The following is a 15,224-nucleotide window of genomic DNA, read 5'->3' on the forward strand; positions in this document are numbered from 1 at the left end:
TGTAGTTGTTAGCCTCTTACTAAGACGCTGCGGCTCCATCGCTGCTGGCAGTGCTCTGGATCTTAAAAGAGGGTGTCCTAGAGGGGGGCTCAGGAGGCCTCGTCGGGGGTCTACATATGGGGGGTTTCTCTGTGGGCCTTGTTTTGATGGGACCCTCACATTCCGCTGGAAAACACAATACAATATTGAAATAGTTACAGTATTGAATTGAGGATGGATTTTTGAGTCAATGGTGGAACATTGTTGGCTGCTGTACCTTTAAGAGGAGGTCTCCTGCTCTGGAATGAAGGGAATCCAGACTCCCCGTTTGACATTGAAGAAGATTCTTGTCTTTCTACTTTGGGGACATCACAGTCGCCTGGTCTGGTGGCTCTGTGCACTGGCGCTTGTCTCCGAGGAGGTTCTCGGGGGACGAATGGAACGTAGTTTGGGGATTTGGTCCTCTGCAGGGGGACAGGGCTCGCTGACACGTCCCTTTCGGCCGCATAGTCGCTACTCTGGCCATCTGTTGGACAGCAGAGACGTAACAATGATCTTATACAGTATGATCAGAATCACAAGTAAGACAGTAGGCAAAATTACACATGCAAAGTTTCAACAGGAAGTGGTATTAAATGCATTGGAATTGAGATACATTCATGATTGCCCAAAAACAGAAAACATGTAACAAAACTTTGGCTTTAAAATAAAAATTTAAAAAACTTTTTAATCAACCTACACCAGGGGTACCCACACTTTTTCAGCAGGTAAACTACTTTTCAAATAAACAAGTTGAGGTGCTCTACTTCATCTTATTTATATTTACATAATATATACATTTATATATATATATAAAAACACAGTACCCCCGGTATTCAGCACTGTATAACGGATTAACCAAAGAAACCTCGACTGCGTATATATGTTAGGGCTGCGAATCTTTGGGTGTCCCACGATTAGATTCAATATCGATTCTTGGGGTTGCGATTCGATTACAAATCTACTTTTTCGATTCAGAAACGATATTTTTCCGCATCAAAACGCTTCTGTATTCATTCAATACATAGGATTTCAGCAGGATCTACCCCAGTCTGCTGACATGCAAGCAGAGTAGTACATTTTTTTTAAAAGCTTTTATAATTGTAAAGGACAATGTTTTATCAACTGATTGGATTAATGTAAATTTGTTATAACTATTAAACGAACCGAAAATATGACTTATTTTATCTTTGTAAAAATATTGGACACAGTGTGTTGTCAAGCTTATGAGATGCGATGCAAGTGTAAGCCTATTGTTCTTTTTTTTTTTTTTTAGAAATGTCTAATGATAATGTCAATGGTGGATTTTTAATCACTGCTATGCTGAAATTATAACTAATATTGATACTGTTGTTGATAATATTTGTTTTTGTTTCACTACTTTTGGTTTGTTCTGTGTCGTGTTTGTCTCCTCAATTGCTCTGTTTATTGCAGTTCTGAGTGTTGCTGGGTCAGGTTTGGTTTTGGAATTGGATTGCATTGTTATGGTATTGATGTGTATTGTTTTGTTGGATTGATAAAAAAATAACATGAAAAAAATTAAAATAAAATAAAAATTTAAATAAAAATCTATTTTTAAAAAATGAGAATCGATTCTGAATCGCACAACGTGAGAATCGCGATTCAAATTCTAATCGATTTTTTCCCACACCCTTAATATATATATATATCAATCAATCAATCAATCAATGTTTACCTATATAGCCCTAAATCCCTAGTGTCTCAAAGGGCTGCACAAACCACAACACAAACCACTACGACATCCTCGGTAGGCCCACATAAGGGCAAGGGAAAACTCACACCCAGTGGGACGTCGGTGACAATGATGACTATGAGAACCTTGGAGAGGTATGTATATATATATATATATATATATATATATATATATATATATATATATATATATATATATATATATATATATATACACACACACACACACACACACACACACACACACACACATACATACATATATATATATATATACATATATTTGTATTATTATATTACAAGCGAAGAATAGGAATACAAATTTTGCAAAAGCCTGACAGACTTTTGAATCAATATCATGTAGTACCTGTACAGTTGTGCTTATTTTACAAAGCAAATGAAAAAAGCATGGAGGGAAATGTGGCAGGTGCTCCCAATATCTCTGCCACACTTGGAAAAATGGGTCCACACCTTCTTTCTTTAAGAGTGCTTTAAATGCCATAAATTAGCATAGATCACGAAGAAAATGTGTAAAAAATTGATGTGTCGGTGATGAAAAAGAAGATTAGGTAGTAGTTAGAAAGTGATGTGCGGCAAATTCAGAATGGGTAAATGATGATGATGATGATGATGGCGGTCAGGCCAAGAGAGGCTGATAATTACTTTCAGTGTGCTGCTGCAGCGGGGACTGGAAGCGCTCGTGACTCAGAGGTGGATAGAGACGAGGCGGCCGCTTGGAAATGGTGATGGGCTGTCGCTTTCTCGGGGTGATGCGTGGAGGAGGGACGGGTGGGGCGCTGCTGTCCTCTGGCATATGACTGAAAATCTGTGATCATGACAAAATGTGCAGTTAGTAAGAGTGCTGTGGTAGTGTGTGCAGCCTGCCAAAAAGCACTACTGTCCCCATCATGTACGATCTTATTGAACAAATTGGAAAACCTACATACAAAATTATTGCTGACCTCATGTGTCTCATAGCCTTAAAAATAAATGTATATGCTCTATAGTCAGAATTTGAGACAATCTGAAACCAGCAGCATCTCACATTTTTGCTGCTGTAGAGAAAGAATAATTCATGCTTACAAAACGTGACCAGTATAAAGGTAAAAAATCCTCAGGTTTGAACAACAAAGACGGGTTTACAGACATGTTTACATTCATTACATTACATTAGATGGCAGTGGTGTATGGACTATGGGTGTGTTGCCCTAGCCAGGAAGTAGTCTTTGTCATTAATTTGAATGTGCCAGTATTTTCTTTTGTTGAGTCTTACAAAGTGTCTATACCAGGGGTCACCAACCTTTTTGAAACCAAGAGCTACTTCTTGGGTACTGATTAATGCTAAGGGCTCCCAGTTTGATACACACTTAAATACATTGCCAGAAATAGCCAATTTGCTCAATTTACCTTTAACTCTATGTTATTATTAATAATTAATTATATTTATCTTTGTGGAAACACTGATCCTCTTAATGATTTCTCACAATAAATATATATACAAACAGATAAATATCAATATGCAACACTTTACTTTTATATTTTCTCTAAGTGCACATTTTTCAAATTGAAAATTTTCAAGTGATCACTTCTAAGACAGTCTTGTGAAGTCACAATATCCCATTTTAAGTAGCTGGCCACTAACATTCTTTGACAAATCATGAATTTCTTTGCACCATTTTTGTACAAATAATAACTCATGTAAAATACAAAAGTCAACCCTCAAATTTTTAAATAAATCATATCACACTTTGAACTGGACATCAAATCTGTTATCTGTTTCTTTGTCAGTTAGTAAGAAGCCTGGCATTGCATGCTGTTAACTACTGTGTTGTACTCTGGTGTGTAACTTGACACTGTAACTCTGAGTGAGTCTTGCAAATGTGCATTAGTGAGGCGTGTTCTGTTTTTCTTCTTGATCAAGTTCATGTCAGAAAAGGCTGATTCACAAAGATAAGTTGAACCAAACAGGCTTGCAACCTTCTTAGCTGATGCGCATACACCACTGTGCATTTCTGTGTCAACAAGGCACCAGAAGTTTGTTGCACCCTGATGGGCTTTAAATTTTCAATTGTAAGGAAAGAAGAGGAAGGAATTTAAAAGGTAAAAAGGTAAATGTGTTTAAAAATCCTAAAATCATTTTTAAGGTTGTAATTTTTTCTCTAAAATTGTCTTTCTGAAAGTTATAATAAAGCAAAGTAAAAAAATGAATGAATTTATTTAAACAGGTGAAGACCAAGTCTTTAAAATATTTTATTGGATTTTTAAATTCTATTTGAGTTTTGTATCTCTACGAAATAAAAATGTCGACAAAGCGAGACCAGCTTGCTAGTAAATAAATAACATTTAAAAAATAGAGGCAGCTCACTGGTAAGTGCTGCTATTTGATCTATTTTTAAGAACAGGCCAGTGGGCGACTCATCTGGTCCTTACGGGCTACCTGGTGCTCGCGGGCACCGCGTTGGTGACCCCTGGTCTATACATTAAGTATTATTTATTACACACCAGCTGTATGATTGTAACGTGCATCTTAGTTGTAGTTTTCATTGCCAGATTTGGAGGTGTTGATATTGCTATGTAAAATCACCAATGCTAATATTTAGCATGTCTACTGCATATCCAATGTAAATTAGCATCAAGCTAGTGCATTTCTAATCGTGCAGCCTTACTTTACTTTTGAGTGCCTACTTCTTGCTTTTTTGGCATGGAAAATTGCTACCTCGAGACAGTCCGACTGAGTGTTGACTGCTTGTTTCAAAATATGGCGCCGTCTGATTTTACGTAAATACTGATAGACTTCGGTCGGTACCTATCAAAGTACCAAATTCGATACCCAACCCAAATGGATTTGAGACACCACTACACTGTCAAAATGTACACACTCAAGAACCAAGTATGCAGTGTAAAGGTGCGTTATTAAAGTTAAAAAGTTAAAGTACAAATGATTGTCACACACACACTAGGTGTGGTGAAATTGTTCTCTGCATTTGACCCATCACCCTTAATCACCTCCTGGGAGGTGAGGGGAACAGTGGGCAGCAGTAGTGGCTGCGAATCATTTTTGGTGATTCAACCCCCTATTCCAACCCGTGATGCTAAGTGCCAAGCAGGGAGGTAATGGGTCCCATTTTAATAGGCTGTGATATGACTCGGCCGGGGTTTGAACTCACAACCTACCGATCTCAGGGTGGACTCTTTAACCACGAGGCCACTGATGAAGTATTCTATTTGTGAAAAACAGCCAAAGTAAGAGTAATAAGTAAGCTAACAAGAAAAATGTATGAATTTACTGCTTGACTGGGGTACAGCGTTTATTTGAGGGGAGGCCGATATTAGAGGATGAAAGATGGAGGCATATTGTGGAGACAAATATGTTAGTTGTCCTTCCCAAAAGCCACCATTATTACATTAAACTGAGTAGACTTACCTTGTTGTATTCCTCGATCAATATCTCCACGACAATATTTTGAAATTTAATATCCAACATGGCGGCCACTGTCTCCTCCTTGGCTCTCATCAGCGTGGGTCCGTAGATGACGGCCATGTTTGAAGGAGTCATGAGGTTTTCTTCGCTGTGACTGCACACGCTGCGGAGAAAAGTCAGTAACAGTCTCAATCATGACGGTTGAAAGCTGAGCGACAAAGTGTGAGGGCAACTCACACCACCAAGTGTTTGATGAGCATCTCTAGCATCTCTCGATTTTTCTCAGGCAGCTTGTAGGTGAGGGAATGGATTTCACTCAGTCGAAAGTCAAGACTGTCCGACTCTGATATAAAACAAAGTGATATATTGAAATAAACATGTAGTGTGGACAATACTATCTGGAAGAACTGATTTGTGTACTGTTGATGAAAAATGCTATGAAGGAAACTGGAAGGGACATCCTGCCAGGTTAAGGGGAATGTTTTAAAAATATCACTTAAGTCTTTGTCTTGTATCACTTTTACGACTGAACAACTCAGGTTTGAGGTTTCCTTCCAAACTGATATTCTGAGGGGAGGAACCAAGCGTCTTTTTGTGTCGTTCTTGCCATTTCAGGGTGTAAATTGGCTGTCAAAGTGTACCAACTTGCCAGAATACATCCTCGTTGTTCTACTTTCCAGGTAAGAGGCATGATATAAAATCTATAATAAATTTTTATGAGCAAGGAAATGAGAAAGCTGTTTATAAACATGAGATAAACATAGGCACACAATTTCATGTCAAGTCATCATTAAATGGCCGTGATATGTCAAAAAGCATTAAAAAATAATGTTCTTTTTGAATACCTTTATAACTGATAACGGTAGTTTAGCCAGGATACGTTTATTTCAGAATTAGATTTACAGCCCCAAAATCTTGTTATTGTTTTAATTTCGATGCCCCACCCTCCACTGTTTGACCAATTAGAAAACCTGTGAGTGTGACACATCCAGGTTTCCACTTACGCACCACCCTCTTCGTCCAGCTACTGCCACTGGTAAAGTTTCCAAACATGTCAGACCTTAGTAAATCTAAATGGCATTGTTACGATTCTCAACTTATTCATGACAAAGCCAGGAACAAAACAAGTATTTGTATCGGGGATGCCTTTGAAAGATGGAGACGATTGAAGGCGGAGAAGATTGTTTCATCTGACGCCAAACTTGCTAATTTCCTCCTTGATAGGAAAGTCAGGCATTTACATTTTTTTATTACTTGTAATAAATGGAAATGGAAATTTCATATGTAAGCTTTATTGTCCAAAATGGTCTATGATATTGTCTAACAAAGCAAGTATGTTCGTGCAACGAATGCTTAATGTGATGCCCAGCTCCTAGCTTAGCATGTTAGCTTGTGTATGTCAATGTGTTATCCAACTGACAGGGAAAATACATTTTCGACAAATAAAGCCTATGTGGATATGGGTAGTGTCGGTGCCTATTTTGTTCTCAATATACTGATACGCTGAGGAAATGTGTTCCAACAATAGCACGGCTAGTTGTGGTTTCTGATACTGTATGTGCAACAGGCACCTATGGGGTGGTATTTGCTTGGCACAATACATTACATGTAAAGAATGGTTACTTTGTGGATTGACATGGTAGTAGGCTATATGATTTATGCGTAACGTGGTTTATCCGTAACGTGGTTTACGCGTAACGTGGGATGGCTCACAGAATTGCACTCTGCACTGAAAGATGGTGAAGACAATGCAGTGCGTCAGGTTGGATGCAATATGGAGTTATGCTGAACCAAATGTGGCGGTAATTTTACTGTTTGCCTTGGCTTGCCATCAAAGTACGCCAATGCGATATGTAATATGATATATATTATTATATATAATTATTTTGATGGTGGTCTGTGCGGTCAAACTAGACACTTTAGCAGGGTAATTTCAACAATCTGTCCTGACGAAAATATTGCTGCGTAACTCTACAAATACATTTGGTTAATCGACATCACTAAAATGTGGCATAATTACTTAGTAAACTATCTTGCAAGAAGCATAAACAAGAGAAATATACAGTGTAGGACTCGTCAATTGTCATTTGAAGTTCCTTGGAGTAGGAGTAGGATTCGGCTGCGTATCTGGCAACCTCAGTCATGGAGAGTGGGGGGGACAACATCATTTTGATTGAGATTGCAGTACCATTTCTGGCCACATTATTACATATGGCTCTGTCACGCCAAATTTCTTCTCCCTACAAAAACCTCCCCCCCCATTTACTTCCGGGGTCATGATTAATACAGACGTTTTGTTAGTGCTATATTATAAAAATATAACGCTATATTATAAAAATACAGACGTTTTGTTAACGCTATATTATAAAAAAAAATTAAAAAACAATTTACAAACACAAGCGATGGGATGACATAAGAGGAAACGTGACCCCGGAAGTAAATGCGTCATCCCATAGCTTGTGTTTGTAAATTGTTTTTTGTTTTTTTTTAGAATATTGCGTTAACAAAACATCTATTTTTATGATATAGCGTTATATTTTTATAATATAGCGTTAACAAAACGTCTGTATTAATCATGACTCCGGAAGTAAATGGGGGGGGAAGGTTTTTGTAGGGGGGAAGAAATTTGGCGTGACAGCTCCTTTAAATAAAACCTCTGTCTTATTTTTAATGAATACTAGGGCCTGTTATGCTACTGTATTTTAATGCTGGTCTTTATTGTGGTAAAGAGAGAGCCAAGAGATTTCTGAGCTGGCACTTCGTTAAAAAAGTTTGAGAATTACAGCAATATAGTAATGTTGCCTGAGGCTAAACCAATCAGAGGCCATTATGCTGAAAAGTGCACTACGCTTGCACACGCAAAGCAGATCTATAAAGGTCATGTGAAGAGGATTGTGTCTCTTCGGTGAGCAAAAAAAGGAGCACAATCTATTTAATGTGTCGGTCTTCATTAATATGCAGAACATATGCTGATCATCAAAATGTCCACAATACTGAGAAGACAAACCGCAAGTATTATCATTTACGGAAAACCACTTATCGTGGTCTGGAACCAATTAACTGTGATAAACAAGGGACGACTGAATAAAGATATAGCATTCAAAAAGTACAGGGTGTGAGGTGCCACTTTGATACTTTGTATGCATTAAATATGCTAGTCAATCCAATATACAGGTATGTCAATATATGGTATTTTGTTATATATAAGCTTTGTGTTGTATTTTTAAAAAATTATATTTGTGTAATATCTAATATATCATTAATAAAAGGGACAATCGGTATAAAATGGATGGAGGGATGGAAATATTTTTAGGCAGGCAAGTAAAAAACAAGCTGGGGGCCCATACAAAAATAGCACTTTGATCACCCCTGGCTTGCAGCGTTTCTGGTTTGAAATGTGAAAGATAGTTCGCAGCAATAATAGTTCCAGTTTTTAGGCCAGTTATCAATCGATTATTTGATTCAATCAGATAATGTTCCAAGAAATTTGTCCTTATGTCCTATGTAAGTGTACTTCTGCACAGATAGAAAACTTAATTGATCTTAAAAGCAGAGGCGGCCACAAAATGCATCTTACTTGCAGCTAACGTGAGATCTCGGTGCAGATCGTAGGTCATCAGAGGTTCACAAAGGCTTCTGCGGAAAAAAAAGAACAATGTATTAAAACGGTCTTAAGTGTGCATCTGAACATAAATGACTGTGGATTCATCCACGCACTCACACCTCAGATAAAACTTCATGGCACTGGCGATGGTTTTAATGTCCCAGTCGCCACTATTCAGATCCACGTCAGCTGAGTTTGCAGGATCTGAAAGCAGCACAATCATCAAACGGGCTGTTACAACGATCAGTTACAGTTGATACATGAGCTGTGCAGTAGACGGCCATTAAACAATGTCCCAGAATACACTAAGAAGTTTTGTCGATGTAAGAAAGGTAGAAGTAGAAATACCACCTGTCGTCACTTTACATCTCATTACAACACAAAAACTTACATTTCAATCCTTGGGATCATATCAACTACATTAAAAAGTGACTTTTTATAAAGTCCTCAAGACCTTGACTTTTGATCTCTAAAAATCAGTACACTTAAATAGAAGTCAGTGTGGAATGTAATGAAATCCCTGGAAGAATTCCCTATGTTTCAAGTTCATAAAAACAGGAGGTACACAAAATGAAAACCAAGCGCCATGGTTTCTGGATGAGCCCACTGGTTATCCTATATTATTGGAGGACATAAATGGGGAAAGTGCAGACAATTGCCACCCCTATATGTACATTTTCAATTAATTACAATTTGTTTAAAGTTAACTCATAATTGTGATTAATTGCAAAACAGAAGTTTTTTTTAATTGTTAGTAAGCACACCCTATATGCAAATGTTTATTTATTAAACATTATGATTTTTTTTTAAACAAGACACACACATCGACCTAGACTATGTTAAATACTGCAGGCTAAAGTGGCCCAAATCAGATTTTCTACAGATGACTGTTTACACTGCAATCAAAATGGGATCTTTATCAGACTCAAGTATAAACACGTGCAGGCCTCTATAAGGCCTCGACGTCACTTGTATGTACAGTTCGATAAATTCAATAAAAGGAAGTTGACCGGATTCCGCAAATGAACAAGGAAGTCGCTAATACTATTTTAAAATAAGTCGCCACACCTTAAAAGTGTTTTTCTGGGGTGAAAATAATTGAAGTAATACAATGTAAGAATGAATATATATACATATATATATATATATATATATATATATATATATATATATATATACACATATACAGTGGGGCAAAAAAGTATTTAGTCAGCCACCGATTGTGATAGTTCTCCCACTTAAAATGATAACAGAGGTCTGTAATTTTCATCATAGGTACACTTCAACTGTGAGAGACAGAATGTGAAAAAAAAAATCCAGGAATTCACATTGTAGGAATTTTGAATAATTTATTTGTAAATTATGGTGCAAAATAAGTATTTGGTCAACCATTCAAAGCTCTCACTGATGGAAGGAGGCTTTGGCTCAAAATCTCACGATACATGGCCCCATTCATTCTTTCCTTAACACGGATCAATCGTCCTGTCCCCTTAGCAGAAAAACAGCCCCAAAGCATGATGTTTCCACCCCCATGCTTCACAGTAGGTTTGGTGTTCTTGGGATGCAACTCAGTATTCTTCTTCCTCCAAACACGACGAGTTGAGTTTATACCAAAATGGATACATGGATGATACAGCAGAGGATTGGGAGAATGTCATGTGGTCAGATGAAACCAAAATAGAACTTTTTGGTATAAACTCAACTCGTCGTGTTTGGAGGAAGAAGAATACCGAGTTGCATCCCAAGAACACCAGACCTACTGTGAAGCATGGGGGTGGAAACATCATGCTTTGGGGCTGTTTTTCTGCTAAGGGGAACGGACGACTGATCAGTGTTAAGGAAAGAATGAATGTGGCCATGTATCGTGAGATTTTAAGCCAAAACCTCCTTCCATCAGTGAGAGCTTTGAATGGTTGACCAAATACTTATTTTCCACCCATCCATCCATTTTCTACCGCTTATTCCCTTTGGGGTCGCGCTGGGTGCTGGTGCCTATTTATTTTCCACCATAATTTACAAATAAATTCTTTAAAATTCCAACAATGTGAATTCCTGGATTTTTTTGTCCACATTCTGTCTCTCACAGTTGAAGTGTACCTATGATGAAAATTACAGACCTCTGTCATCATTTTAAGTGGGAGAACTTGCACAATCGGTGGCTGACTAAATACTTTTTTGCCCCACTGTATATATATTGGCTTCATGATGGCAGAGGGGTTAGTGCGTCTGCCTCACAATACGAAGGTCCTGAGTAGTCTGGGGTTCAATCCCGAGCTCTGAATCTTTCTGTGTGGAGTTTGCATGTCCTCCCCGTAAATGCGTGGTTTCCCTCTGGGTACTCCGGCTTCCTCCGACTTCAAAAGACATGCACCTGGGGATAGGTTGATTGGCAACACTAAATTGGCCCTAGTGTGTGAATGTGATTGTGAGTGTGAATGTTGTCTGTCTATCTGTGTTGGCCCTACGATGAGATGGCGACTTGCCCAGGTGTAAACCGCCTTCCGCCCGATTGTAGCTGAGATAGGCACCAGCGCCCCCCGCCACCCCAAAGGGAATTAACGGTAGAAAATGGATGGATGGGTGGACATGGACATCAGCATGGATCTACGTTAGCTTTATCTTTTAACTCACTAATGTAAAAACTTACGCAATGTATGTAACATGTAAGCAAAAACTCCTAAAGCGTCAATTACGGTCCTACAGCGATTGCCATTTATGCGGAATCAAAATACAAATTCATATATGACATAAAGCCTGACTAGTTATGCACGGGAAATTTGGCCGTCAGAAAAATATTTTGCTCAACGAAACCGAAAAAGTCTGATTCAGGTCACATTGCCAATTAGACATTTGAAAAGATCAGATTCCAATCGGATTTGGACTAGCTCATGATGTGGCCTGAATCTAATGTGAAAAGATCAGATGTGAATCACTTTGGAGTGTTTAGACTAGCAACAAAAAAATGTATCTGTATCACTTGAGGGCAAAAAGAATCAGATTTGGTGTGTAGTGCAAACAGGACCCTAATCCACTCCTGTAATGCTGTCTTTTGCTACCATTTTGAAATATATGTATTTTTAAATTATATTTTACATAAGTTCTCCCCACTAATCTTGCCACTAATTATTAGTGTGTCTCATCATTTGTTTCTCTGTTAGTCATTTGCATGTGTGTTTGGGGGCGTGCCAAATCGACAGGGGGTCTCAATAACAGTCAACGGTGTGTAGAATAGGACTAAGTACCTACCACTGCAGTCATATGTTGCTTTATTGCAGGGACAGAAAAGCAAGCCCAAATAAGCATCCACGTGTTCTCAAACAAGCTAAAAAAAATTGCAACTTGAGACTCACAAACTTTGCAAGCAACTTTAAAAAAAACAAAAAAAACATTCCATAGTGGCTTATAATAAGCAGACTTGGCTGCTGCTAGCAACAAGGAACTCCGGTGATAACTCAACTCACAGCAAAAGTGGATAAAAATAACCTTGGTCTTGTGGAGAGAGCGACCTGCCAGGGCTAACAAACTAAACTTGCCATTTAAAATACATTTTACCTTGTCCATTTCCTGTGACTCAACATCAGCTGGAAAGCTGCTGCTTTTCACGACTACTTTATGGTTGAAGTTTATACTGCATGCAAGTTAATTGCAGGATAAAATAAACAGTTCAACTCAAAAAACATTTGTTACTTGTTATTATATTTGTTTTGCTTTTCATTCAGGTTGTCAAAATGAATGCGTTAATGCGAATTATACCATCATGATTACTAAATCTGATTAACCATTTTTAATACAGTGCATAAAGACGCAAAATGATGGAAGTTGTGGGATCGCTTCTAAATTGCTGCAGAACACAAAATTGTGAATGGTAAATGAGTGGAGTCATTGGTGAATAGCGATTACCAAAGAATGCATTTAGAAGCTTCTGCACTTGGATGTTACTGCCGACTGTTCTGTACAGGCCCTCTTGTGTCACTCCTGCATACAGGGGAAGAAAGGAAAAGTGTGATTTTTAATCAGACAAAGAGGAGAAAAGGAAATGTACTACATGCAGAGTACTCAGATACAGATGATGTATGCCAGGAGTGTCAAACTAATTTCCAATGAGGGCCACATCAAAGGACCACATGTAACAGTTAATTTATATATAAATATATGTTACACAATTTGCAAAAGCAACAGTTTTTTTTTTGCTTACAGATTGATGGATAACTTGCTTTGAAATTGTAAGTCAAGATGAAAAACATTTATTTAAGTATTTATTTTAATAACCCAAAAAATTATTGGAACATCTTGTTGCATGATCAGATCATATTAAAATGTAAAACAAACGCATTAGCATGTGGAACATTTTTCTGTCAAAACTGAAAGAACAAATACATTTAGCCACAATGTGCTTTTTTATTTACAGCCTTTCGCAAGGCACATAAATGTTGTGATGGGTCACGTAAAATGACACTGCTACATAATTTTAAAATGATGTAGCGGACAACATTAAAATGACGTCTAGTGCTAAATTAAAATGACGTGGAGAACCACATTTAAATGACGTAGCGTGCCACGTTAAAATATGGGGTGGTCAAAAATAAAACAACGTGGCGTGCCACATTAAAATTAGGAGAATGGCCAAATATGGACTCAAGGATTTGAGTTTAAGACCTGTGTTCTATGCTGTTTACAAATGTGTCATCGCACCAATTAGTCTCAGCTTGAACAACGGGAGACGCTTGTTTCATTAAAACAATAATAATGGATTAGGGTTTACATGGCACTTTTCTAGATGCTAGAAACTATCACACTGCTAAACCCATGTGACTCACCAAAACACTTTACAGATTATCATCACTCACATCTACCTCCTGGAGTGCAGAGAAATGAATCATTTTCTTAAATAAAAATGATCATAAAAGCAAAACAATAAAATCTGAATTGTGTCACTTGAAGGAGTTACAGAGGGCAGTGAGGATTAATATCAGATCTTCCTCACCCTTTTCTTCCACGTAGTTGATGCACTTCCGCACAAACTTGAATCCAATTTCATTCAATTCCACTGTTTCATGTAAAGAAAAAAAAAGTTACCAAACTATCTCCAACTTCCATATGCTAACACTTACTTTCCGCCTGGTTTTGAATTGGGGAGTGATAGATCTGAAATTGTAGAGAAAATTAAAAATATGTCGGTGATTACATTCAAATTGGCCATTTCAGTTACAAGATCATACATTGTGATTACAGGAGGCAAATGCCAATAAAAAGAAATATGACTCATAGCTGTCCAAAGCAAAATGAGACATCTGTTTTGGAGCAAACGTCTGGCAATAATATTGTTGATGTAGATGCTCATTTATGCTGTACAGATTTACTTTGGAAAAGAGAAGTGAGGGATACTGGTCCTTTTGCCTTTTTTTACTGTATATTTGACTTTATTGAATGCTAGGGTGGAATTTTACTAAAGAAACCCAGTTTTCTGTTAAATAATATAGACATTTAACAGAACTGTTTTGTTTTGTTTTATGGAGGAATGTAGTTAATCATAAAACTGGCACCAAATGTCATTAAAAAATTTATGATTTTGATCAAGTCTGAATCAAATCGTTACCCCTAAGAATCAATTGCGGGGCAACAAGTATACCCACACCCCCGTCCATCTCTTCTCACTGTGGGATCTATTAGATTTAGCCGGAACTTATCTGCCTCACGCACCAGCTCAGGCTATTTCTTCCCCAGCGAGGTGTCATTCCACGTCCTAGAAGATAGCTTCTGTAGCAGAGGATCAATTAATCAAAGTTTATTTATATAGCCCTAAATCACAAGTGTCTCAAAGGGCTGCAGAAGCCACAATGACATCCTCGGCTCAGATCCCACATCAGGGCAAGGAAAAACTCAACTCAATGGGACAATGAGATGTGGGGACCCCTCCTGGGCGACCAGTGCAATGGACGTCGAGTGGTTCAAAAATAATATTGGGAGAATCCAGTACATAGTGGGGCCAGCAGGAGACCATCCCAAGCGGGGACAGGTCAGCAGCACAGAGGCGTCTCCAACTGATGCACAGGCGAGCGGTCCAGTCCGGGTTCCGACTATGGACAGCCAGTGCTTCATCCGTGGCCACCGAACCGGTGCCCCCCCTCTCCATGAAGGAGAGGGGGGCAGAGCAGAAAAGAAACGGCAGATCAACTGGTCTAAAATAGAGGTCTATTTAAAGGCTAGAGTATACAAATGAGTTTTAAGATGGGACTTAAATGCTTCTACTGAGGAAGTTTCTCTAACTCTTACTGGGAGGGCATTCCAGAGTACTGGAGCCCGGATAGAAAATGCTTTATAGGCCGCAGACTTTTTTTGGACTCTGGGAATCCCTAAAAAGTCAGAGTTCTTTGAACGCAGATTTCTGGGCGGGACATATGGTACAATACAATCAGCAAGATAGGATGGAGTTAGACCGTGTAGTATTTTATACGGAAGTCGTAAAAC

General features: G+C 38.2%; 1 protein-coding gene across 1 annotated transcript in view; it reads right to left on the bottom strand.

Moving 5' to 3' along the window:
• LOC133550656 (oligophrenin-1-like) overlaps nt 1–15,224 on the bottom strand; it is a 55,919-nt gene that overhangs the window by 7,206 nt on the left and 33,489 nt on the right. The window contains exons 12-21 of the mRNA XM_061896586.1: nt 13,868–13,901; nt 13,741–13,803; nt 12,657–12,731; nt 8,876–8,960; nt 8,730–8,788; nt 5,390–5,495; nt 5,156–5,315; nt 2,395–2,557; nt 257–505; nt 21–165 (exon numbers count right to left, since the gene is read on the bottom strand). Coding sequence (XP_061752570.1) covers nt 21–165; nt 257–505; nt 2,395–2,557; nt 5,156–5,315; nt 5,390–5,495; nt 8,730–8,788; nt 8,876–8,960; nt 12,657–12,731; nt 13,741–13,803; nt 13,868–13,901 — 1,139 coding nt within the window. The remainder of the gene's footprint in view (nt 1–20; nt 166–256; nt 506–2,394; nt 2,558–5,155; nt 5,316–5,389; nt 5,496–8,729; nt 8,789–8,875; nt 8,961–12,656; nt 12,732–13,740; nt 13,804–13,867; nt 13,902–15,224) is intronic.

This window comes from Nerophis ophidion, linkage group LG04 (assembly GCF_033978795.1).
Source record: "Nerophis ophidion isolate RoL-2023_Sa linkage group LG04, RoL_Noph_v1.0, whole genome shotgun sequence".
NCBI classification, from domain to species: Eukaryota; Metazoa; Chordata; class Actinopteri; order Syngnathiformes; family Syngnathidae; genus Nerophis; species Nerophis ophidion.